Source organism: Populus alba, chromosome 11, assembly GCF_005239225.2.
Source record: "Populus alba chromosome 11, ASM523922v2, whole genome shotgun sequence".
NCBI lineage: Eukaryota > Viridiplantae > Streptophyta > Magnoliopsida > Malpighiales > Salicaceae > Populus > Populus alba.
In genome coordinates, this window is record NC_133294.1 from 16,118,421 (window position 1) to 16,145,524 (window position 27,104).

Sequence of the window (27,104 nt, forward strand, 5' to 3'; positions counted from 1 at the left end):
AATGTTATAAACTTGTCCTTGAGTTAAACGAGTTAAAGTGATTCTCCACACACGTTCATAAGTGCTTTAGGACTTTTCATGAGGTAGGATGATTATTAGATATAATTACATGTTTTTATATGTTATGAGAATTATAAATAAATATATAATTTTAATAAAATATTATATTATGTTATATTAATTGTCAGTCTAATTTTGTTATTTATGATCGAAGATGTTATGTGTTGGTTATATAAATTTTATTTGAATTATGTAAATTATGATTTTTTAAATAGAAAGTTAATAATTGAAGAAATTATTCCAAGATAAGTCTTTTAGTGGAGTGGAGTCATAGATAATATCTACGAGTCAAATGTCACATACTCAAATATTGCAATTGACATTTATAACTTTTGACAAGTTCCTACCCGTGACTTCATCAAGTATGATCGATCCTTAAATAATTTTTGCCCATGTTATTTTATATATAAATAAATTTTTACTGTGCTAAGTTGAAAAAAACCCTCCAATTTCACTGTTCCTTCCCAAATTATATGCCTCCCCTCTGCAGATAAATATTTCCTTCCTGCTCTGAAAAGCAATGCTTGCGATTCTCATTGGTAGCTTTGAATACAATCAATGGCCCCACCAAACTTACCCTTCTCTCTTTAATATATATCTCAAAATAAATAAATATCACTAGTACTGCTAGCTTTCTTTAAAAAAATATAATAATAATAATAAAAAACACAAACTCTGGCTTTTTCCTGCTGCTTCAAACTGACCTGTAAGAATCAGAACAAGCCTCCACTTAAGTCTCAACTCCTCTACCATATCCATTCCTACTGCTACTAATCCTTCTGCACAAGTGAGCTCCTTTTAAATTTCTAAAATGTGGGTTTTCTTCTTCATGCTCTTCTTACTAATGGGTCTGGTCTTTTTTGTAGATAATGATATTTTGTTCTGTTGTTGTTGTTGTCGTCGTCTTTAAAGAGAAGTTTTTTTGTGATCTTCACATGTAAAGCTTTTTTTTTTTTTTTTACTGTTTAAAAATCAGGGTTCTCATCTCCATGTGAGGAGTTAGTTTTTTGTTTTTTTATTTTGGGCTAATGGTTTTTTCTTTTCTGTTTTCTTTTTGTTATTTTCTTAGAAGTATATTGGTGACGAGGTGCGTGTAGATAAGTGGCAAGAACTTGGATTTGAGAAAAAATGGTTGGGACTGCAAATAATGGCAGAATGAGGCATGCATTTTCAGTTGTAAATGGTGAGGAAGAGGTTGGTCTAAATAGTGTACCCCCTAGTAATGCTGGATCAGAGTATGGTGGGTTTGAGTTCACAAGAGAAGACGTTTATGGTTTGTTGAATGAGAGAATGAAATACAAAAACAAGTTCAATTACAAGGTTAGTGAAAGTTTTTGTTTTTATTTTTTCTTCTGTTAATTTTAAAACAGTTAATCGGCAATTGTGTTTTAAGATTGGCTGCTTTGGGTGGGTTATGTAGGAAAGATGTGAAAACATGATGGATTATATAAAGAGGTTAAGGCTTTGTATCAAATGGTTTCAAGAGCTAGAAGGAGGTTACCTCTTTGAGCAGGAGAAGTTGCAAAATGCATTGGATTTTACTGAGAGTAAATGTGCTGAAATGGGTATGCTTGATTATTGTTTCCCTTATTTTTCTGTGTTTATTGGATGCTAGCTAAGCATATGGTTGCTAATGGAACTTTTTGTTCATTTTAGATTTGATGCTGAAAAACAAGGAAGAAGAGTTGAATTTGATTATCGTGGAGTTGAGAAAGAGCCTTGCTTCTCTGCAGGAAAAACTTTCCAAAGAGGAATCTGAGAAGTTGGTAAGAAAGAGAATGAAAACTTAAGCATGCTTCACCGATAAAATACTGATTTGTGAATTGATTTCTTCTTTTCTTGATTCTCCAGGCTGCATTGGATTCTCTTGCCAGAGAGAAAGAGGCCAGACTTACTGTTGAGAAGTCACAAGCTTCCCTCTTGGAAGAGCGAGGAAAGATTCAAGGAGAGCTTCAAAGTGCTAACCAAAGGGTAACATAATAAATGTTTTTTGAATTAGTCCTGATGATTTTATAGAAGTGACCTATCTTGTGTGCTTATATTCTTTGTTGAATCCTGCAGATAACATCAGTAAGCGATATGTACAAGTTACTACAGGAGTACAATTCAAGCTTACAACTCTACAATAGCAAGCTTCAGACAGATCTTGATACAGCTCATGAAAATGTAAAGCGCGGAGAAAAAGAGAAAGCTGCTATAGTTGGGAATCTTAGCACCTTAAGGGGTCAATGCATGTCATTGCAAGATCAATATAATTCATGCAAAGTAAGCTTTTATTGGTCTTCCTTATTTTTTCTTCTTGTTGAAGTGTTGAATCATTTCCCGTGACATCCACTAGTTAACTGCATGGTGCAATGTTATTCTTAATGAATAGTCAGGAAGCTGAATTCAATGTGCTTGCAAGAGTAGACACTTGTTAAGTAGAAAGCGATCAGTAGTTAGGAGAAAAACTTTTATTAGTAAGTATTACCTATGAGGTAGTTAGGACCATTTTTTGTAGCTCAGAGTACAGAAAGAAGCATTCTACTAAATGGATTTGTTGTTGCACACATGAGAAAAACACTTACAAGTTTGTAGTTCCAACTCTCTGTTATAAGGATTGCCATTGAGTATTGATGCACTTAGGCTTCAAGCACCATTTGGCATATATGTTGGACCTATTGCTTTCAAAATGTAGGCTGGCAATATTTACCTTCTGTTATAGATCTAGTGTTCACTAAGGAACACTTGAAAATTTTGGATAGAAGCATTTTCTTGAAATAAAACTGTTCAAAATGTAAGGCTTCCCAAAAGATTAAGAATGTTGTGAATATAACTGGTTTCAGAAGGAAAGATGTACAGAGTCCAGCCTCAAATTATATATACATTACTAAAAAATGTATCCAAAACATGGGAAATTACATAAGGAAAGATGTACAGAGTCCAGCCTCAAATTATATATACATTACTAAAAAATGTATCCAAAACATGGGAAATTACATTCCACTCTAGAGGCTTCTTTATGTTAAGCAGTTTAATTGTGATATCTTAAGTTGCTAAAATGTTATAAGTTCATCTCAAATGGTGTTCCTATACAAAATTGAAAAACTATCCAACCTAAAATTCTAAGCTCTTTGGAATATTGATACCTTGACTTACAGATCTGTAATGTGGGATGTAAGGAAGGTTGAAAAATGCTTTTCATTTAACATTGAAGTTAAAATTTGAATGCCAACGTTCTTGATCTTGAAGGATGATGATGGCAGTTCTGAAAGTATGGGTCCACCTATATTTAACTTTTGAAGACAAAAAGCCTAGCATTACAGGAATTGATATCTGCATAGAGAAGCAAATAGTGACAATAAATCTGGTGAGCTTGTCCCAGTTCAGTGATCTAACTTAAATTCCCTTGCTATAGGAAAATGTTCTCAATATTCGATGGGGAAGGTCCACAATCCACATTCCTTTGCCAAGGGTTTTAAGATGGGTAAACTATTAAAATGGACCTCATCATAGACAGAGAAATTTTTAATTAGGTTGAGTGCTCTGACCATGAAATCATTTGGATAAGATTTTTTGTCTAGTCCAAGGATATTCAGTTAGTACCAACTTATTTTCTTGCACAGCCTTTTTTTTTTTTTGGATTATAAAGTAGAGGTTTTAACTTGAGACCTCTTTGCAAAGCCTTGTTAAAGGTTGTCAAATCATGGCATTAGATCTTAGTGGGGGCATGTTAATTTTGGTAGTTATATGTGGTCCCTAAAATATCCCTATATTGTTTTCTAACTATATTTTACCTAGTCTAAGCATAGTTGAAAAACTTTTTCTCTACTCTTCTTTTAGTATTCTGACTCTATTATTGATGGATAATCCTATCAGGCATCTGTGGATGAAGTTGCAAAGCAAAAGGACACACTGGTGAATGAAGTTGCATCTTTAAGGGCAGAGTTGCAACAGGTGAGCGAGGATCGTGATAGTCTGCTATTGCAAGTGCAGACTTTAACAGCTGAAGTAGTTAATTGTGAAGAGCTCGTTGAAAAATCTAATGAATTGAAGGTTTGTTTTAAAATTTGATTTGACTTCCAATGCATTTAAAATTATATTTCCTTACATGTTAAATTTATGCACAGGAAAAATGTTTATCCCAGAGTAACCAGTTGAAGACTCTGCAGGATGAGCTAGAGGCTACCCAAAATAAATTAAGGGTACTATTATCTAGTTTTCAAGAGATTTTTCATTTTCTTGTTTAATTTGTTGCTATATTATATTGTCATTTGGATTTATTTTTATGGTTAGGGTCATTCTCTTTTTAGGTATCTGATTTATCTGTATTTGAGACAAAAACTGAATTTGAAGCACAAAAGAAACTTATAAGCGAGTTACAGAACCGCTTAGAAGATGCAGAACTTAAAATTGTTGAAGGAGAGAAGTTTCGAAAAAAGCTACACAATACAATATTGGTAATCGTAAAGTCTCTTAACTATTTTCTATTTGAGTGCAACGTACATTTATCTTATGAAGCTCTGCTATGCTGCAGGAACTAAAGGGAAATATTCGTGTGTTTTGTCGAGTGCGTCCTCTGATACCAGAGGACAGTCCTGGTTCTGATGGGAAAGTTGTATCTTATCCCACAACGACAGAAGCTCTAGGGCGAGCCGTTGAATTGACACAAAATGGTATGCTTGAAATAACTTAATATTAGACAGAACTTTTTTTAGTCTGCGATATTATTCTCTTGTTCAAATTGATGTATCTTGAACCTTTCAAACTAATGTTATGCTTACGTTCTCAACAGGGCAAAAATATTCTTTCACTTTTGATAAAGTTTTTATGCCCGACGCATCACAAGAGGATGTTTTTGTGGAGATTTCACAGCTTGTTCAAAGTGCTCTTGATGGCTATAAGGTGATTTATCCAACACCAAGTCTTTTCTATTGCAATTTCAAGAGCACATGTGGGAAATAGCAACTGCATGTGTGCACTTATGTGCTAATTTGATTGTTTTCTTTTTTCCCAATCCCTTTAAGTGAACACTTAAAAACATGAACATATAACATAACAATTATTTTATATTTTTAATTAATATCATTGACTTTTATTTGAATATTTGATTTTTACTCCTTTTTTTAACACGATTTAAAAATAAACAAGTCCAATAAATGTTTTCAGATAATGCTGAACGGGTGCCCTAAGGGCTCTCATTAGCTTTTCCCACTTTAAATCAATTGTTTCAACTCATTGTTCCTTCTTAATTTTTCAGTTATTTTGGCTCTAAAGTTATCTTAAGTTGTTCATTTAGTTAGTGATGAAAAGAGAAATCTTGAACTTTTCTTTTCTTTTGCATTAAGAGATGATTAGCTTTGTTTTTCCAGGTTTGCATCTTTGCCTATGGCCAAACAGGTTCAGGTAAAACTTATACCATGATGGGCAAATCAGGAAACCCGGAGCAGAAGGGGTTGATTCCCAGGTCATTAGAACAAATATTCCAGACTAGGCAATCTCTTCAGTCCCAAGGCTGGAAATATGAAATGCAGGTGAATAGTAATGCCATTAGATTTTCTTTGTTAGAAACGATGACTTAATTTTATTTATACAACAATAACAGGTGTCAATGTTGGAAATATACAATGAAACAATTCGAGATTTATTGTCGACAAAAGATTCATCACGAACAGAGTATGGTAGTAATGGAAAGCAATATGCAATTAAACATGATGCCAATGGGAACACCCTTGTTTCCGATCTTACTGTTGTGGACGTTTGCAGTACTAGAGAGGTTTCTTTTCTTTTGGACCAGGCATCTCATAGTAGGTGAGTACAGTTTGGAACATGAATTTTCCTTGAGCTTTCTCAAGTCATTTACTTTAATATCGACAATATGGCTATGTATGACCGAAATAGATGTTTTAACCATCTAGTATGTTTATACAATATGTGTTTGTTTGCAATGTTTACGAATCTCCATATTTCCTCTTGTATTGGCAACTCTACTTATTGTTGATACTTGCTACTCTGGATAAAAACTGGCAGTAAAACAATCTAATTTCAGTTGTCTTAAAAAAGGAAAATTGTTTGACATGCACACACAACTACAATGTGTTGTATGTTTTAAATTTGTTTTCCCTCAAATACAGGGATATGGAACCTCAAATTAAAATTTTGCTTCTTGTAGGTCTGTTGGCAAGACTCAAATGAACGAGCAATCATCTAGAAGTCACTTTGTTTTCACATTGCGAATATCTGGTGTTAATGAGGTAAGAATACTCTTTGTTTTTTTTAAGGTCTTTTATGCTGTTCCTTTTCTTTTCTCCTCTTTAAATTGAATGTCTGTTTGCTTCCCTTAGAACACAGAACAACAAGTACAAGGTGTTTTGAATCTTATTGATCTTGCTGGGAGTGAGCGTCTTTCTAAGAGTGGCTCAACTGGAGATAGATTGAGAGAAACCCAAGTATGTGAATTAACTATTATGATCTGATAGTATTTTATGTTTTATTCACTCTTTGTAATCAATTACTTTCTTTGCGCAATTTTTATCAGGCCATCAATAAAAGTTTATCATCTTTAAGCAATGTTATATTTGCATTGGCAAAGAAGGAGGATCATGTGCCGTTTAGACACTCAAAGCTTACTTATCTTCTGCAGGTAAGTAGCTTAAAGGACTTAGAAGATGAATTTTAAGCTGCTACTTCTATGGAATTATCTTTGATAGATCCAAGTCTTTTTTATTTATATGATTCTAGTAGCAAAATCTCATACACAACAATGAAAGAAACTTTCTTTGGTGTGAGGGTAATTCTTCTTCGAAGATCTTCACACTAAACTATTACATGAAGATTTATTTTTCTTCCATGCCGCATCAAGTATTTTCATCAATCTTATTAAGATCTCATAGCCATCATGTGAGCCAAAAGGTTTTTATATATAAATTAATATCTTCTTGGAGCTTTTGTGCTCCAGAATTATATGTTTGACCTACCTACATGCATCCCAAGAAAATTACTTGAATAGTTTTTTTCTGGGAAGTTAAACGTAATTAGGTGGCATTTCAAATTAAATCCTGGCTAACACGAACATTCCACATCATGCTTTCCCACTGTTTTGGTCTATCTTGGTGATCTAAGATATTTGTGTTCAATTCCATCTTATTTCAGCCATGTTTGGGTGGAGACTCAAAGACACTGATGTTCGTAAACATATCTCCTGATCACTCTTCATCGGGTGAGTCACTTTGCTCACTCCGATTTGCATCCAGGGTTAATGCTTGTGAGATAGGTATTCCTCGACGTCAAGCCAACATGCGGTCTTTTGAGTCTCGCTTGAGCTTGGGCTGATTCTAACATGAGTTGATAGTATTATGTATCTCTGTCACGGGTATTGGTAAATTGAGAAAGTGTGAGTGATCCTAACATGAGCTGATAGTAACTTGTGTAGTGAACTACGTTCTATTGTTTTGTAATTGAGAATGTAATTACTTGCTCTCCTCTATTGTACTAGCTTACTTCCTATTTTCTTTTATCCCCTAACATTAGAGTTTATTATCTGTGTCATTTGCCTAAAAGTACATGAACAAGAATTTTGAAATTAAAGTGGGAAGGCTAAATTGCAATTTAGGAATCAATAGAAAGTACACTGTAATGTGAATATATTTCTCCATCACTGGAAAAGCTGGACTAAACTTTGAATCCATCCGGATAATAGGTAAATTTACTCTGCAGATCAATTGGATTCTGTTGCATGACATCTTGCAGAAGTACTTTTGTGTCTCGATAACTTGATTCTGTATCAGACAGGTTTTTCCTCCTTGATGCAACTTCAAGCTCTCAATGAATCAGAAACTGAACAATTAGTGCAAATAAAGCATTCGAAGTTCAAGTTCATATAAAAGGAAGTTTCAGCAATTAAGTGGAGAAATATCTGTGCATGGAACCATTGGTTACCTTTTCAAAATTGTCAAACAATCTCTTATCAGTAAGAGGTTGCTTATCATTGACTGGAACTGCGGAGAAAATCTTGTCCAAATCGTAGTACAAGAAGGTGGACTTGATTCTCAAGTACTTCCTGACATGGTTAAGGGTTTCTGGTCCTATCAAGTCCTCCAGAGCCAGGCGATCAAAGGCATATCTCTTAACCCTGCGCATGCTTCCTTGTAACCCAACATTTGCTATTGAGATTCCCTTCTTCGGAAAAGAACGGGTGCCTGTCTCCTCATTTGCAAGTTCTGCATTGCATAAACAATGAAGAATGGTTGCAGCAACCACGTCAGAACTCTACACTCAAGCGACTCTGTTTTATACAATGAGAAACTAAGCATTAAGTTGTGATGCTTGTAAGAAACAGAGCTCTCCATTCTCCACAGAAGGCACAGGCAGGGAAATATCACGTGTCCACCAATTGTCCTCTGCGAGAGAGACGCCAGTACTGGAGTTTCCAGTAAGAGCTATTGAAGCAAGGGCCTAAAGCTAGCGTTCTTGTGGTTTGAACTTTGAAATGAGTCCTCTGCGAGATTATAACAAGTATGGCATAGTTTTTTGAATGAATATTTTATCGAATCAAAAAGTTTAAATGCATTTATTTTTTTCCATTCAAAAGTGAATGTCATGTTTGATTTTTTTTATGGATTATGAATGACATTAATTGATATGCCATTTTCTATTCATAATTTTCGAAGACACTGCATTTGTAATTGTAGATCTGTTACAAAAATATGAATTAATTAAGAATATCTGCATTTATTATTTTCAAGTAGACAATAATTTTGAGATGAACGGAATTAGAAAGCCAATCAATCTATTTGGAGCAACACAATATGACATATTTATCATTTATAAAATAAAAAAACACAATGAAATATATATATATTTTTATTAACGTGGGTGTCTGGATCAGCTCGTGCATATCTCGATTAATTATACGAGCATTGAAATTAATGATTATATAAATCTCTATTTGCCCTGAAATTTGTGAAACTTGAATTGATGATATTTAGAAGCAAATTTAAAATTTGACAAGTTAAGTTATACCCTAAGAATTACAAATTATTATTTTTTTCTTTTTCTCTTCAGAAATGGATAGGGAAAAAGAAAACAATAACGGTAATATATAAATATGTCTTATAATGACGAATTAATTGGTTACGCTGACGGTCTCCGGGAATAATGGACGATAGAGCTCCTTTCTTATTTAATTTCCGGTGATCATGAGCTTGAAAAACGTCCTGCAATAGTGCACATCCAGCATCTTGACGTTCTTAGACAGGGACAGGACTCGAACCGGCTTGTGACACAGCCGCAGGAAGCACACCGCTTCTTGTTTTGGGACTCTTCCTTTAACACTTCGGAAAAGGAAATATATACCAAGTTTCCTTTTCTATATATTTCCCTTTTCACTTCGTAATTTCCTTCTTCTATATATATATATATAGAACTAAAGCCATCAATCACGTCATCAGGGCAATTGGAGCGACAATGTCTGTGAAAAAGGTTCCGGTTTGCTGTATTCTGGGTCAAACAGATTGTGGGAAAACCAAATTGTTGGAATATATGGGAAGCTATGATGATATAAAGAAGCAGCAGAATCATGGTGGCAGGAGAGACGCTTTCTTTCCAGCCAAGTACATAGAGGAGAGAGCAGCAGCAGCAGCAGCAGCAGAGGAGAGAGAAGTGGATGGTTCTTTATCAATCAATCTCCCTGGTTTACTCATCGTTGATATCTCCGCTGTTGAGTCAGATTCTAATAAGCGTCTGCGGGCTTGGCTTTCATGTGATCTTCCTGTTTTAGTTCTTGACATTGCTGCTGGGGTCGATCATGAAATAATTGAATTAGTCAAGCTCTTGAGATTGTTTCGTAAGGATTTCGTCCTTGTATTGAATAAGGTCTTCTTCTTCTTCTTCTTCTTCTTCTGCAAAAAGGGCTTTGCTTTAATTCTTGATCCTCTAATTGTTTTTTTTTTGTCTCGAAATTATGCAGGTGGACAAGCTTTTAGGATGGAGAAATTGCCCCAACACTCCTATTTCAAGGGCAGTACCCCTGCAGAGGACAGAGGTGCAATCTGAGTTATCTTCAAGGATCAAACAGGTTTGTCCACTTTTCACCATCTTTTTACGGAGTGTTTTCTCGATTCGTTTTCTCATCCTTGTTATATAATCTATGGCTTCCAACCCCAGGTTAAAACCGCGTTAACGAAGGAAGGAGTAGAGGCTGTCAGGATTCTACCTACTAGCACAGTTAGGCATGTCCTGGTCCCTCCCTAGATCCTTTGTTTTTCTTAGCTTTCCTATCTGCTCTATGAAATCCAAGATCAAATTTAGTAATATTCTGATTTTCTGTGTTGTTACAGTGGAGAAGGCGTTGCTGATCTGCTGGTGACATTGTATGATCACATCCAGAAAACCATGGCTGAGAAGCTGTCTTTTCACTAATGTATGATTCTGTTGATCCTATTTGAATCAAGGAAAGATTGCTCTTAGAATAAGCAAATATCTATTTAGACAATCCAAAAATCTTAAAGTAAACACACTAAATATGTAATATTTACCATCGATCTTAAACCAGAGATGGTCAATACACGAAGGAAATCAATGTAGTACTAGCAGTCCACTTATCAGCTGGTAATCAACAGCAGTTGCAAAAATATTTCAACTGGTAATCAACAGCTGAAATATTTGCTAGAGAATGTGCCAACAAAAACATGTCAGGAAGTTAGTGAATGGGCTGCGCTCCTTTCTCCATGAGCTTAATCTTTTAGATAAGTTCATTTTGGTTAAACTTGAGGTTTACAACAGCATAATTCGAATAATGTTTAATTTGATTAGAGTTAATCAATCAGCAAAACATATTTTCTTAACAGATCATCTTTACCACCCATCTTCATTTCTTCACATGTTATTTGCAATTTTCAGGCATTAAATGGAGTTTTAAGTTTTGCTGAAAGGGAGGGGAAAGACTATAAGAGGTTGTTTGTGCCATGAAAGATGGAAACAGAGCAGCTGGTCAGTATTTTTGCCAAAGCACTGAGTTCGTGTAGCGCCAGGGGGCTCTCTTTCTTGAACTTAGCACAAACTGTCTTCATGTTGCTCCAACCTACGTTCAAGCTTAATCACTTGAAATGTTGATTTTTTTAAAATATTTTAATGCGAATAAAGCTTTAAGCCATTAACTTTGCATAAGTTGGCCTTGTTGGTTTTAATTTTTTTATATATATTTTTAGGTATTTTCATATCATGTTAATACGATAATATTAAAAATAAATTTTAAAAAATAAAAAAATATTATTTTAATACTTTTCTAAATATAAAATACTTTAAAAATTAATTACAACTATTTTTTCAAAAACCTCTAAAAACAGCATGACTTGCCTTGTTAAATGGCTGGCTTTTCGTTTGACCCATGCTACGTATTAAACTTTTTTTAACTAGAACCAGCTGGCGTATTAAAACAAATGTAGAACGATGATGGTTTTTTGAAAAAATTATTGATCCGGGTAAATATTTGACCTAGGTCATGTAGTGGATTGCATCCAGTTCAGGGTTTTAATGAGTAAAAAATATTAACATTAACTAATACTGTAAAAGATATGAGGAAATTACTGTTTATTCTTTTTTTTTTTTTTTTTTTAGTGTTTAGTCTTTTTTTCCCTTTATTTTCCCCCACATTGTTTTTTTGTTTTTTGATTTACATGTTTTTTTTTTCAAGATTATCTTCTTTTTAAAAAAAAAATTTTTTTTGTATTTTTTTTAAATTATCTTAGTTGATTTTTTTTTAATATTGAACCTTTTAAAAATTTAGTTATGTAGTTTTTTTTTCTTTAAAACATTATGGATTACTACAATGTTTACCTTATATGACTTCTTTTTTTTTATGATTTTTTTTTTTAAAATGGTCTTTGTTGATTTTTTTTTTATATCGAGCTGGTTGAGAATTTTGCTTCTTAGTTTTTTTTTCTTTAAAACACTATGGAATTGTTATAATGTTTCCTTCATATAATTTTTGTTTTGCTACAGTGTTTGTCCACAAGTTTTTTTTTTAAATTACCTTTGTTAATTTTTTTTTTAAAATATTAAGCTGATTGAGAATTCAGCTTTAATTTTTCCCATATGTTTTTTTCATTTTTTTTCCAAAATTGTCTTCTTCTCTTCTTTTTTTTCAGAATTTTTTTTTGTTGATTTTATTTTTTTTAATATGAAGCTGGTTGAGAATTTAGCTTTGTAGTTTTTTTTTTCTTTAAAACACTGTAGATTGCTACAGTATTTTTCCATATGGTTTTTTTTTTTTTTTTATGAATTTTTTTTCTAGAATTGTCTTTGTCGATTTTTTTTTATATTGAACTGGTTGAGAATTTAGCTTCATAGTTTTTTTTTTTAAAACACTGTGGATTGCTACAGTATTCCCTCACATGATTTTTGTTTTTGTTATGATTTTTTTTAAAATTATCTTTATCGATTTTATTATTTTTAATATTGAGCTGGTTGAGAATTTAGCTTCGTAATGTTTTTCTTTAAAACACTGTGGATTGCTACAGTGTTCCACCACATGATTTTTTTTGTTAAGATTTTTTCCAAAATTTTCTTTGTTCATTTTATTTTTTTAATATTAAGTTGGTTAAAAATTTAGCTTTGTAGTTTTTTCCTTGAAAATAATATGGATTACAACAGTTTTTTTTCATATATTTTTTTTTATTTTTTCGAGAAACGCACAACAACGCACAAGCATGCCACAAGCCTACAGCATCACGCGAACAAGGCATCTAGTAAACTCTAAAGTATATGGGAGTTTCACTCTAGTATGAGTATAATATATAATTTACCGTGAATTATCTGAGACTTGAGGATGGTGGGACTTTGGTCTATTTCATTGATCCATTGGTCATTAAAAAATTATTCGCGGCTGTCTAGGGATTTTTTTTGCAATGTAAATATATGCTTATACTCTTGGAGTCAACAAAATTTAGAGTTATTCACCAAATGCTGTTTTAACTTTTCATAAAATTCTAAACAATAAAAATTACCTCCAGGATAAAAAAAAAATTGTTGGGTTGTTGGACATGGTATTTTTTTTTCCATTATTCATGTATAATTAAAGTATGTTTTTTTGCCTTAGAAAAGACAAAGAATAAGCTTTGCATTTTGGGTATTTTTGTAGTTTCACACGGGTTTTTAGTCATTACTAAAGTCATGTGGACTGTTTTGGTATTTTCATGTCAACTTTTTTATTTTTTCAATAAAAAAAAATGATCATTCTTTTTAAGCTCAACACGTGCTAGTGAATGGATGGTGTCTGCGCCATTGAGACAGCACATGTGATGTTACCCGGTTGCCAAACTTGATTTTCCATCTTAGTGGATGCGTCATCGTATTCTCTTTCACATAGTGTGGTGCATGGTGACGTATGATAATCGGATTATTGCTAGTAGTTGTTTTTTTCCCTTCTTTTCTCTCTCCCACAAAATAAAGTGCATGCTTATCCTTTTTTTTTTAGTTTTTCAATTAAGTCTTCGTTCTTTTATTTTCTTATTTCGTTCTTATTTTTTTTATATATTAGTTTTTTTTTTCAATTTATTTCTTCAATTACAATTTCTCATATATATATATATATATATTTTTTTCGATCCTTATTTTTTTAATTTTTATTTTTTTCCTTGTACTTTTGTTAAAAAAAAATTTTTACTTTTAATTTTATCCTCCAATCAAATGTTTTGTTGTTTTTTTTTTTAATTTGATTTTTATTCTTTTAATTAATTTTTTCTTTTGTTAAAGCTATTTTCAACTTAATTTAACCCTTCAATTGAAAATTTTTATTTATTCTCTAATTATTTTATTTTTTTATTTTCACCCTTTTTTTTTTTTATTATCAATCATCTCGTGAAAGCGGACAAATTGTTGACCTATAATTTGAATTTAATTTGATTTAACTCAGTTAATCTGAAAAATATATTTTTTAACAGATCATCTTCAATAACTATCTTCAATTCTGAAACGGAGGGGAAAGATTAGAGGTTGTTTGTGCCATGAAAGGACTAAGAGCCTTTATTTGGCCGACTTTTTCTTTGACCCATGAAAGCTATTAAATTTTTTTAACCAAATTCGATAAACAATACATTTTTTTATTCTCGGATTGAAGTGAAAAATATATCCTTAACATTGCTAAAACAAAATTTCAATTTCGATTGGTGTATAAGCTAATATCGGATCAGAAAAAAAATGTAAAATATTGTGGAAACCACTACCATATGCAAACAAATAATAAGATTGCAATATATTTATCAAAATTTAGGAGTTTTTTTTTTTTAAAAAATTAAAACGATTATATAGATTTTTTTTTTAAAATAAATATCATCTTCTTCGTTCGAAAAAACAAATATGGGTAAAAAAAAAAATTAATTGGGTACTAAAATTAAAGGTGAGCAAAAAAAACTGAAAAATCAATTAAACTGAATAAATTAAAAAAAATAACTGAAAAAATCGAACAGTGAAAAAAACCGATTAGAATTTTTAAAAACCATCTGGTTCAGTTTCGGTTTGATTAAGCCTTGAAACTGAAAAAAGCGAACCGAACCTAAAAAAAAAAAACAAAAAAAAACTAAGTCAAACCGGAAAAAATCAAGACAAACTGAAAAAACCGAGTCAAATCGGAACCAATCGTTTTGAACCTGTTTTTGTTTCTAAAAAAACCAAACCAAAACAGGTTGGTTTGAACTGGTTTTAATTTTTTTTAAAAAAATAATTTGGTTATTTTTTTTTATATAAAAATTAAATTGAATAAAAAATAATCACCTTGATCAAAATATACATTGTAGTGTCGGTTTTATTCTGATTTTTATTTGATGCTCTGTGATTTTTCAGATATTACAATAATGCGCATAAGATGGGTTGCCGTTTGCAGACAATTGAGGAAGATGGCAGAGGCTGGGCGTTTGATTTAAGGTTTTGTTTTTAGGGTCAGTTATGGGAATATTATAAAGTTTACGAGGACAAAGATGGAAACAAACTTTCATTTTTTTATCCCTATATTTTGTTTCCTTAAAAAAGGTTCATATATCTCAATTATTTTTACCTATAATATATAATATTATTTATATAAGGCACTTACAATTCCTTGTAAGTTCTCTTCCCCAACGTTAACACAAGTATACTCTCTCCCATGCTACCGAATCTTCTCTTCGTTGTTGACTGTTGACTCCAATAGATAACAGCAGCACCTTGAAATAACCTAATATTTGCATTTTTACTAGGATTTGTGTCTTTGGTAATGTGAAAAATTGCGATTCTTCCACCATACATTGTTTTTTTTTACATCAAGAATGTTCACACATTATTAAAACAATGTGAATAAAAATAATTAAAAAATTAAAAGTATGCTAGTCAAATTACTCGGGCTAGTCTTATTAAAAATTATCTATCTAGGAAGGTGATCTAATGATAGGATTAAAAGGTTTATTCCTTTTGTTGTCTTGTATTCGACCAATAAGATTTAACCAATATACTTGACACACACCTTCATCAATGCATCTTATCATCTGTCCCCAGCTTGCATGCATGTGGATCAACTAACTAGTCAAAACGGTTACCTTGACTATTTTTGAAAACCCATTTTAGTTTCCTTTCAACGGATTCTTCTTTCGCCATGTACACAAATCGCTCTTCTTCAAATTTGCAAGTCATGGCATCTCCAAACTTCCTCTACACTTTCCATTATTTGCTTCTTCTCCATCAGTGAGTTAGTTTTCGCACCATTTGCAAAAGATCGAAGAAAACAAATCTGTCTTAAGTGTATAGATTGTATAGAAACTGGTGAGTTAGTGAGTTAGTTTTCACCACACATAACATTTCTCGCGCTCTCTCCCAGCTCGCTCAAAAAAGAGTTTGGTTCAACTGAGCTTTCATTTCCATATTGAAATAATCCACCAATTTTTTTATCTGCCCAACTCTCTGAACTAGATAAAACCCATTGCTTTCACCTTCAAATAAAATCAAACTTCCATTTTCGTTTCCTTATTGAAAAAGACGCCTTTTTCTGTGCCCAACTCTCTCTCTATCTGCCTCCACATTCTATACCTCTGTTTTCCACTTCTGTTTCTTTTGATTTTCGAACAGAACATTGCTGTCCCGTCCCTCAAGAAAACCTGTTTTTTTTCCCATTAAGATACTCACATTACAATCCTTAAGACAGACACACAAAAAAACCTATGTTCCCTGTTTCTTGGAACCCAGCAACCCCTGTTTCTTGATTGAAAGCGAACTTCTTTCGTTTGACAACCATGAATAGCAACGAAAATCCCCACAATGACATTGACCTATTAATATTGGCCTTGGAGAGATGTCATATCGACCCTCCGTTTAATCGCGTTGTTATGGATGATGTTGGCATTGGTGACATTGTTCCTCCTCCTGTAAGTTCTTCCTCCGAAATTCAGGAGGGCGATCATGCGACGGATTTGCAATCTGGTGGGGATGATAATCGCAACAATGAAGTTGCGGAAGTTGAACAAGAGATAAATCTGGAACAAAGTGCAGGGGATGTGCATGAAGAAGATATTGAGCCATTGAACTCGGTAGTATTGGGCAGTAGTAACAGTAATGAGTTTCATGGCTTTATGGGTTTTGGAAGAAATTTAGGGCATGGGTTTCATCGCTTTATGGGTTTTGGAAGAAATTTAGTTCATGGGAATGTGCATGGGTATGTGGCTTTCTCTCTTGTGTCTTTCGCCCTACCGTTGTTACTGTTAGGATACTGGTTGATTTCTCTTTCTTATGATTCTTAGGCGTTCTAGTACCGGAATTTGCCATGCCTCAGGCGTTCTATAACCTGAATTCTTGGGACTTTTGATGAGGTGCATGGGATTTTGTTTTTTCTGACATAAATCCAATTTTGTTTTTGAAGGATTTAGTTCATGGGTATACGGGTTCTTTCTCTCTTTTGATCCTCCTACAAGTTGAATTCTCTTCCATGTCATGGGCATAATAGTACCGGAATTTGCCATGTATCAGGCTTTCTATAACCTGAATTCTAGGGAATTTTGATGAGATGAATGGAATTTGCTTTTTTCTGACCTAAATGCAATAAAATCAGAGACATTGATTTGGATTTTTTTTTTCTTTTTGATTAATTTTGTGTAAGCATGGAATAAACATTGAATTTACACGTGTTATTTGTGCGCCGATCCTTGTTCGATCAAAACCCATTCATTTTGAGTAGTTAATGATCTTGGAAAAACATCATTAGCCTACTAATCTGGACCACACAACAAATCAATTGAGTTCTTTTACTTCGAATTCGAAAAACTAAAAAAGGTTAATGTCTCTCTGTACTTTATTTTTAAATTTTGGTGTTTATTATTTAGGTTCATTTATCACTGAGAGTTATAAACGACATCCTTAAAACATGCCGTTTATAATCAAGACCTTTATAACTTGATGTTGATAGGATGAAGTTATGTGTCACTGTCAAATTTGGATGCAGAAAAGTATGATGATTAAAAAAATTAATTTTTAAAGCCTGGAATCCCAAATTACCCTAGGCTTTTACCAGCTTCTTGATTATTTTTTTTTGAAAATATAATCACTAGTGTTTGAAAATACAATTGTATGGTTGTACCCATGTTTTCAAACTATTTTAAATATTAAAAAAAAAAACATTGAAAGGCAAGACAATTTTACTGTTACAAAATTTATTATTTTACTCAAAAAGAAAATCAATGGTCAATTTGGGTAATACTGCCATTTCATAAGATTTTTTTAGCCATTATCAGATTGATTAGAAGAAGATTGGTCTTTTCAACTTTTTGAAGCACAATATAATAATTAAATTACCCTTAAAAAAATTATGTAATTGGCTCTAGTGTTTTTTTTTTTAGTTTTTACTTTTTAAAAATATAGTAAAATGACTAAATTATCCTTATAAAAAAATGTTTTTTTAACTAGCATCTAGGGATTTTTTTCGCATTTTCATTATGGTTTGTTTAGTTATAACCAAGTTGATTGATGAACAATTTGATATTTTAATAAATATAAAATATAATTTTAAAAGTAAAAGTTGATGGTGCATGCATTGCATGCATAAGCGTATTTGTCACTCCCGTAGTGGTTAGGTGGCGCATGCGGCAAATCACGATGAGCGAAGGCGGTTGGCATTGATGTGGTCGAGATCATCTCAATGGACCCTCCCTTCCTAGGCGGCTCATGTAGCTTATTGAACTTCAGTTTAGTGTTGGTTTCTTTTTTTTTTTTTTTTTTTCTCTTTTTGAGTCTCCCTTTCTTGATTTATATCTTACCCTTTAAAAAAGAGCAAGGATTAAAATTAACACAGACAAAAAAAACCAAACTTTTTTTTTCATATGTACTATTAATAAAAAGTGGAAAAATTTAATTTGATCCCTTTATTTAATTTTTGAATGTTTGGTTCTTATTCTTTTAGTTTCAATCCTCAATTTTTTTTTTTTGTCATGTTTCGGTCTCTAGATATTGAGATAACATATATAAATTTTATGGAAAATGAAAAGGAGAGAGAGTGCTCATCCGATCATAATTTGACCATAAAAATATTGATTTTGGTATCATTTAATTTATCTTGGAAAGAAAATGTTCAATGGAGGTGGTGTTCCGTTTGAACATGCCCAAAAAACTCATATCGAGATCCTTTTTTTATTTTGTTGAATATTTAGTTTTTAAAGTGATTAGATGATGTTTGTATTGAAAATGATTTTTTTTTAATGTTTTTAGTGCTATTTTCAAGTGTTTTCAAATGAAAACAAGTTGAAAAATAAATTTTTAAAGTTTAAAACTCTTTTTTGCTGGCAAAAAAAAGTAACAGCGGATGAAAATGTTTTTTTCTCATGGCAAACATTGTGTCATCCTATTCAATATAATTGTCATAACTTATTTTTGAGTTATTCCTTTAAATTTTGATAGATTTGGCTGAGGAGACTGAAGTTTTGATAAAAGTTGGCTAAGAAAAATTCCAAACGTATAGAAGAATTAAACTGGAATTTTAGATGAAATCGGGAGCCTTCTCGTACCCCGTTATACCTATATTAGAGAAATAATACAGATTTAAAATCAAATTAAATAATTATTCAATGAATTTGTATCAAACTTAAATTCAAGGATATAATTAAATTTTAATAGGTCAATCTAATTTAATTATAATCAAATTTAAAGTTTAATTATATTTAAAATTAATTTCTAGAACCTTGTATTTCCTTAGTTTTGAGAGCTTGTGCTGGTTTTGGGGACATGGGTATTGGTGCAAAGGTTTACGGAAGGATAATTAAAAGTGGGTTTCATAATGATCATTGGTTTGCACAGAGAATTAGGTTGCCTAGTTGATGCAAGGAACGTGTTTGATAATTTCCTGATCGTAGATATGGTTTCATGGTGTTCGATTATGTATTTCTAGTTTTGTTGATAACTAGCACAAGCTCTCAAATTGTTTGGAGCAACATAATATGACATATTTATCATTTATAAAATAAAAACACACAATTAAATACAAATTGTTTTTTTTCTTTTTCTCTTCAGAAATGGATAGAGAAAAAGAAAACAATAGGGGTAATATATAAATATGTCTTATAATGACGAATTAATTGGTTACGCTGACGGTCTCCGGGAATAATGGAAGAGAGAGCTCCTTTCTTATTTAATTTCCGGTGATCATGAGCTTGAAAAACGTCCTGCAATAGTGCACATCCAGCATCTTGACGTTCTTAGACAGGGACAGGACTCGAACCGGCTTGTGACACCGCCGCAGGAAGCACACCGCTTCTTGTTTTGGGACTCTTCCTTTAACACTTCGGAAAAGGAAATATATACCAAGTTTCCTTTTCTATATATTTCCTTTTTCACTTCGTAATTTCCTCCTTCTATATATATATATAGAACTAAAGCCATCAATCACGTCATCAGGGCAATTGGAGCGACAATGTCTGTGGAAAAGGTTCCGGTTTGCTGTATTCTGGGTCAAACAGACTGTGGGAAAACCAAATTGTTGGAATATATGGGAAGCTATGATGATATAAAGAAGCAGCAGAATCATGGTGGCAGGAGAGACGCTTTCTTTCCAGCCAAGTACATAGAGGAGAGAGCAGCAGCAGCAGCAGCAGCAGAGGAGAGAGAAGTGGATGGTGCTTTATCAATCAATCTCCCTGGTTTACTCATCGTTGATATCGCCGCTGTTGACTTAGATTCTAATAAGCGTCTGCGGGCTTGGCTTTCATGTGATCTTCCTGTTTTAGTTCTTGACATTGCTGCTGGGGTCGATCATGAAGTAATTGAATTAGTCAAGCTCTTGAGATTGTTTCGTAAGGATTTCGTCCTTGTATTGAATAAGGTCTTCTTCTTCTTCTTCTGCAAAAAGGGCTTTGCTTTAATTCTTGATCCTCTAATTGTTTTTTTTTTGTCTCGAAATTATGCAGGTGGACAAGCTTTTAGGATGGAGAAATTGCCCCAACACTCCTATTTCAAGGGCAGTACCCCTGCAGAGGACAGAGGTGCAATCTGAGTTATCTTCAAGGATCAAACAGGTTTGTCCACTTTTCACCATCTTTTTACGGAGTGTTTTCTCGATTCGTTTTCTCATCCTTGTTATATAATCTATGGCTTCCAACCCCAGGTTAAAACCGCGTTAACGAAGGAAGGAGTAGAAGCTGTCAGGATTCTACCTACTAGCACAGTTAGGCATGTCCTGGTCCCTCCCTAGATCCTCTGTTTTTCTAAGCTTTCCTATCTGCTCTATGAGATCCACTCTCTTTTTAGACTTAAATTTAGTAATATTCTGATTTTCTGTGTTGTTACAGTGGAGAAGGCGTTGCTGATCTGCTGGTGACATTGTATGATCACATCCAGAAAACCATGGCTGAGAAGCTGTCTTTCCACTAATGTATGATTCTTTTGATCCTGTTTAGTCGGTTAAAACACGTTTGTTTTTTTTTTTAAAAAAAAAATTAAAACAATAATGTCGATTTTAAAAAACAAATAACCTCAATATCTTCTTCGTAGTTCTAAGAAACAAATCATTTGGGTGCCATTAATTGGCAACATTGCTTAGTAGTTTCTGTTTTATTCTGATTTTTATTTGATGCTCTGTGATTCTCCAGGTACTACAACGATGCTTGCACTGCAAAGGCTGGAAATGGAGTCGTTTTGTGTTAGGGTCCAGTAAATATCTATAGCACTGAGGGATTTCTTTTGTCTTCGCTTTAACTATTTTTTTTTTCAGGCTCTGTTGCTCCAATAATAACTGATTTATTTTATGTAGTTGATCACAATTTTACTTTCCATACCAAAAAACATGGGTTGCAACGTGAAAAATAAAGGAAGAGGAGGTTTTATTTTTATTTTGCATTTATTTTTATTTTATTTTATTCTCTAAAATTTATTTCATTTTAAATTTATATTCATAAATTATTTCGATTTGTTTTTTATGTAATTGATCATTTTAAATTTTATTTTAAACTTGATTTGTACTTGATTTTATTTTGATTTATTTTAATCTAATAATTAAGTTTTTAAACCCATTAACAAAGTTCAACTAGTTTGTCACTCAAATTACAAATTTGATGGGTTAAGCCGTGAAATCCAGATTGATCTGATATATTAATGCCTCGATATTAAAAATTGATACTAGGGTAACTTGGTTGAAAGCAAATGGATTAAAATTTTAATTATCAAACGACTTAATGTAGAAAAAAAAATTGAAAAAAATATTTGTTTTTAAAAAAAGCAACAAAAAAATAAGAATCGAGTTAACCTGTGTTAACTTTCTAACATCGCGACCATGGTCATAAGACTGAAATAACCCCATAGAAAGAAAAGTGAAAAAAGAGAGCATGAATATCAATTACCAATCAATCAAATATTGAATGATAAAATTAAAAAAAATCAATTTTATAAAAGAACCTAAAAAAAAATAAAAGTTAACCCGTTCTAACCTTCAAAACTTGTGATCCTAGTAATAAGCCAAGGACTAACTCCATAGAAAGCAAATCCTAAAAAATAACAAAGCAAAAGTCTCAATCAATAAAATATTAAGGGATGGAATTGAAAAGAAAGAAAAAAACTAAATAAAAAAAGAAGATTGAGTTTACGACCAAGTTATGAAATTATGGTAATCCTACAAAATGCCAATAAAAAAATTACGAAATCTAATTAAAAAGAATATTCAATTAAAAAAGGACTTGAAAAAATGAATAAAATAAATCCAGGTCAACTTGCCAAACCTATAATTCGGGTTATACGATCAGGATAACCACATAAAAAGCAAATAAAAAAATAAATTATGAAGCCTAGTTTTTAATTAACCTAATATTGAAGGATAAACTAACCAAAATTCAATTAAAAAAAGTGAAAAAAAAAATGACTCGAGTCAACTCAGCCTAACTTGTGAAATATGTGATCTGAGTCATGAGATCGAGATAAGTTTATAAAAAGCAAATAAAAAAAATTTTAAAGCTCCACTTTCAACAAATTTAAAGGTTACAAATGAAAAAAAAAATCAAAAATCAAATTCATGAGACCGGTAAATAATCTAATAAAATAAATTAAAATACAATTTCTAGAACAATCTACTTTTAAATAATAAGATTGAAAAACAAAAACACATAACACAAAACATTATTTTAATAAATAGTATTATATGAGTGTGGATACAATAATTTAACAACACCCTTTAGTTTTCTTATAATAATAATAATAATAATAATACAACCAAGTTTAATTCAAAATTCAAAAAAAATTATAAAGGTTCCCTTTAGTTAATTGTGTTGTGATCGTTCTCAAATTCCCCTTGAAATATAAAAAAGAACAAGTGGCATCATCACAACAACGTAACCAAGTTGAATTCAAAATTTAAAATTTAGTTCACGTCAGGTTATCAGTTAAATTAAATAAAATATTAATTCGATAAAACATAATTAATAAACATAGCTTGTAAACATTTATAGTTAAATCGACTCTTACATCATCTCCACAAATAATCTCGGCATTTGTGATAAAGATAATAATTAAAAAAAAAACGCAATACCCAAAACCAAAATTCATTAGGTAAAGAAAGCCCACAGAGAAAAGCCCAAAAGAAGCGGATACTGGGGGGTGGGAGTGGGTGTGCAGCATGACGAACGAATCTTCACCACCACCACCACCACCTTACACCAATCAAATCCTCTTCTGCTCCCCCCCCAAAAGGGAAAAAAAAAAAAAAAAAAAAACACAACCCCGAAACACCAACACCAATATATAACCCCTTTCCCCTCTCTCCTGTTTGTTTTCCAGGAAAATTCGAACAGAAAAAACACACACCCATAAATTATTTCTGGGAAATCAATTGCTGATTGAGTGGAAAGGGAAGAAATGGCGTCAACGGGAAACGCCGGTTGGGTGAGTGATTCGTATTTTATGGATGATATTACAGTTCATGATCCCAATTTCTCTGGTTTCTCCTGGCCATCTCCTTCGCCCCCGGTTCAACAACAACAGCACCATCAAACCCTAGACGCTTTTGCTCCTGTTGTTACTGCTTCGTCTCCTAATTTCGGGTAGGATTTTAAATTTCCCAATTTCCCTTGAATTTTCGTTGCTTTAGATCATATTAATATAAAAAAGCAGGGATTTATTTTTGTTTTGGCTGATTTAGGGGTTTTAGCGATTAGGGTTTGTTAAGAATAGTGAGATTCTATGTTTTTTGGTTGTTTTGTGCTTGTTAATGCTAGTAGTTAAGTGAGTTTCGAATGAGTTATGTAATTGTTCAAGGCATGATTGACTTTTGGATTATTCCTTTGAGAATTTGGCGGTTGATGCATGATTTGATTTAACTAGTAGGTTGATTACAAGATGAATTGCGGTGGGTCTTGGCCGAAATTTGAAGGGTGGTTACGATGGGGCGTATTTACCTTGAATAATCTTGTAGTTAGAGGCCAATTTGCTTTTACTCTTTTTTTTTTTTTTTTTTTATGTGACATGAGCTTCAGTTTTAAGTAGTGGAAGTTTGATTTGCATCATTTACACACAGACGAATAGTATAGCTATATTGTATAATGAGAGCAGTGCTCACTGTATAAGCAAGTGGACAAGAGGGTAGTACTTATTGAGACCCTGTGTAAGTGGCAAGAATGGCACATGGATTTTCTTTAAGAAGTAGGAACTTGCAAACAGGGAGGGTGTACTTTCTTTCTGTTATAATAGTTTGAAATGGGCAGCAAGGGTTTACTTTCTTTCTGTTATAATAGTTTGAAATGGGCAGCTTTTGACTTTTGCTTCGTAGTTAGTGTTTCATGTTTCCATTAATGAGAGTGAGATAACAACTCTTCTCACTTGAAGGGCATTTTTGTATTTTCCGTTCTAAGTTCCTTGTTAGTTTTTTTTGTTTTTTTCCCGCTCACCTTCTTTTTTATCTTTTGTGACATTTACTCTTCTTGTTTTGGATATATAAATTACATACTTGTAACAGGTACTTAAATTGGATTTGAATGTCATCTTTCTTGTTGTTTTGTGGTTATTCACTTGATCTTCTAACTCCATCAGTGCATGTGTGATTGCATGTATAGTGTGGAAATCGATGGATCGTTTGGGGATTGTGATGTGCAGAAGGAACCAAACTCCAAGAAGAGGTACACTACTTCTTTTGTCTTTTTCCGCTCCAATCCCGTTAAAAAGGAAGGGGTTGGGGTTGGGGTTGGGGTTGGGTGTTGAATTCCCTGTAATGATTATGTGGTTATTGATATTGTTGAGCTGATTCAACTTTATTCCCCATATGTGTGTTTTCCTTGGAAAGTTTGGGAGTTGGAATTGAGAATTCGTGTGCCCACCTTTTGATGCCTTTATGCTGAGACAGAACAGCATAGACCTGGTTTCAGAGCGTAGATACTTATGTTGTTTTTTGGATGCCATAATTGAGGAAAAATAAACCAGATTGTCCTTTACTGTTAAGTCTCTTGCAATCATGCTTGCTGGTAATGTTTGTCTTTGAAGTGAAATTCTGAAAGATATTATGCCAATATATTTGAATCAGATAACCATTCCAATTACGATCGTTGAATTTGTCTTTTTACTACTATATGATAACTATTGCTACCAGTCCCACAGTAAGACCCATACATGGTGGAGGTGTTTCTAAACAAGCATCATGAAGATGATATTACATTTAGTAGCGCTATTGTAGAGTTATCATGTCTTCTATTCTTTATGCAGTTTATGGAATAATTTTTAACATGGTACTATGTTAATCTGTTTTACATGTACAAAAGTGTGATACATGCATGAATTATTTGTTTGTCTGTTTTACATTTTAAATAAGTGGATTGGAGTGAGCATGTTGTGGAGTGATGTCATCCCACCTCTCTCTCACACATGTTTCCTTGCTGCAGGAGTAGATCTGAATCGTGTAGTGCGTCTAGCTCCAAAGCATGCAGGGAAAAGTTGCGAAGGGATAGGCTAAATGACAAGTACTCTCATATTCTCTTGCATCCCTTTTTGTCTCTGTTCTCTGTGTGCCTCTCCTAGGCACTCACACTCTGTATTTGGAATGTCTACAAGGTTTATGGAATTGGGCTCTATCTTGGATCCTGGGAGAGCTCCCAAAACGGACAAGGCTGCTATTTTGGTTGATGCTGTCCGCATTGTGACTCAGTTGCGAGGTGAAGCCCAGAAGTTGAAGGACTCAAATTCAAGTCTTCAAGAGAAGATTAAAGAGTTGAAGGTCTATTGACATTTATGCGCTTCCGATTCTATTTTTTATTGTGATGGACTTCTGGGCTCTAGCTATTTATTTGTGTTTGATTTCTTCCCTTTGCATAATATCCTGCCACCTAATACAACTGCTGCAATTCTTTTAAACTTTCCTTTGTCTTGCATAGGCTGAGAAGAATGAGCTTCGCGATGAGAAGCAGAGGCTGAAGGCAGAGAAGGAGAAGTTGGAGCAGCAGCTGAAAACCATGAACTCACAACCCAGCTTCATGCCTGCCCCTCCTGCAATCCCTGCAGCATTCACTACTCAAGGCCAAGCACCTGGCAACAAATTAATGCCCTTCATTAGTTATCCAGGGGTTGCCATGTGGCAGTTCATGCCACCCGCTGCAGTGGACACATCGCAAGATCATGTGCTCCGCCCACCAGTTGCTTAAGTTGGCGACCTGCTATGAATTGGGTTTGCATTTTGCACCCAAACAAAATGCATTTATTTTGCCATTGCTTTGTCTGCATTAGTTTTTGCTGAGGTTTTCTCACTGGATTTGGTGGCTGACTGATTGTATTTCAATCTGGACTTTATATGAATCGTGGCTGGTGTTCACTTGTAAATTTAATAAGCTTAGTCTGGCAAGCTATGCTTCGGTTTGACTGCTTGTAGGGGTTTCTTTAGCTTTAGAAGTTGACTGGTTCTTCCAGTTCATATGTTACTGGTAACGTCTATGGCTTCCCCTTAATCTCTGCTGGCAGTGGGACTCTTCAAACTAGGGGATCACTGCACAGTATTTGAATAAATAAAATTTTAACACTTGTTGAGCACTCATCTCTTGTCCTCAATGGCTGAGGAATTAGGCATGCTTGTGCCTTGTTCTTTGTAGTCAGGGATGGCAGTAAGTTGAGTCTGGGTCAACCCGAATATCTATACCCAATTATCAACCATACAACCCTGACTGGAATATCCTCATCCAGCCCAAATCTGTCCCATACAATGCTTTCATGCTGTGTTGATTGGGAAAATGAAGGCTTAGTTCCAGGGTACCTTGCAGACCAAATGGGGGTGGAGAATGTAAGAGGAGGTACCTGGTACACTCGTTTCTTATTTCTGATCCTCTTTCGATCTCTTCTCTCTATAATAATTAAAAGCCTTGAAATATAAAATCCATTTCGAGAATCCACTTTGATTTTATGCATGCCAGCTCTCTGTTTGTTGATAAAACGCAGAGAAATTGGAAGAAATTAAGGTAAAGTGTTGAGCTTTTTGTTATTTGAATTATGGGTGTTTCTAGTTTCTGTTGATTGAATAATTGAACTGGTTTTTTCTGTTTAAGATAGAAATTTTTTTGGGTTTTGTTGATTTTTCAATTTTGTGTTGTTTAATTTGATTTTTTTGGGTGGGT

The 27,104-nt window shown here is 33.2% G+C and overlaps 4 protein-coding genes across 6 annotated transcripts; 3 read left to right on the top strand and 1 right to left on the bottom strand.

The window, feature by feature from the left end:
- Positions 1-693: 693 nt before the first annotated feature.
- Positions 694-7,563, top strand: LOC118047459 (kinesin-like protein KIN-14N). 3 transcript variants are annotated; one of them, XM_073412355.1, is made up of 18 exons: positions 732-847; positions 927-997; positions 1,130-1,380; positions 1,481-1,625; positions 1,717-1,826; positions 1,912-2,031; positions 2,122-2,325; positions 3,919-4,095; positions 4,170-4,244; positions 4,353-4,499; positions 4,577-4,715; positions 4,835-4,944; positions 5,412-5,573; positions 5,645-5,850; positions 6,212-6,293; positions 6,384-6,488; positions 6,578-6,682; positions 7,192-7,563. In XM_073412355.1, exons 3-18 carry the CDS (start codon positions 1,189-1,191, stop codon positions 7,369-7,371), a joined length of 2,259 nt encoding a protein of 752 aa, XP_073268456.1. In that variant the 5' UTR covers positions 732-847; positions 927-997; positions 1,130-1,188; the 3' UTR covers positions 7,372-7,563. The 3 variants fall into 3 exon arrangements, with proteins under 3 accessions (XP_034912653.1, XP_034912652.1, XP_073268456.1); XM_035056762.2 differs by lacking the exon at positions 927-997 and having other exon boundaries at positions 694-847; XM_035056761.2 differs by lacking the exon at positions 927-997 and having other exon boundaries at positions 710-873.
- A 147-nt stretch (positions 7,564-7,710) lies between these two features.
- Positions 7,711-8,387, bottom strand: LOC118047484 (photosynthetic NDH subunit of lumenal location 3, chloroplastic). Its single transcript, XM_035056791.2, has 3 exons — positions 8,345-8,387; positions 7,978-8,258; positions 7,711-7,857 (listed from the first exon to the last, which is right to left on the bottom strand). The coding sequence occupies exons 1-3, from the start codon at positions 8,385-8,387 to the stop codon at positions 7,711-7,713; spliced, it is 471 nt and encodes a 156-aa protein (XP_034912682.1).
- An 11,564-nt stretch (positions 8,388-19,951) lies between these two features.
- Positions 19,952-21,180, top strand: LOC140956089 (eukaryotic translation initiation factor 5B-like). The gene is made up of 5 exons (XM_073412275.1): positions 19,952-20,359; positions 20,445-20,552; positions 20,642-20,706; positions 20,826-20,894; positions 21,126-21,180. Exons 1-5 carry the CDS (start codon positions 19,952-19,954, stop codon positions 21,178-21,180), a joined length of 705 nt encoding a protein of 234 aa, XP_073268376.1.
- Positions 21,181-23,163: 1,983 nt separating this feature from the next.
- LOC118047458 (transcription factor ILR3) lies at positions 23,164-26,424 on the top strand. The gene is made up of 5 exons (XM_035056759.2): positions 23,164-23,561; positions 24,570-24,632; positions 25,389-25,466; positions 25,558-25,720; positions 25,878-26,424. The coding sequence occupies exons 1-5, from the start codon at positions 23,377-23,379 to the stop codon at positions 26,142-26,144; spliced, it is 756 nt and encodes a 251-aa protein (XP_034912650.1). The 5' UTR covers positions 23,164-23,376; the 3' UTR covers positions 26,145-26,424.
- The last annotated feature ends 680 nt before the right edge of the window (positions 26,425-27,104 follow it).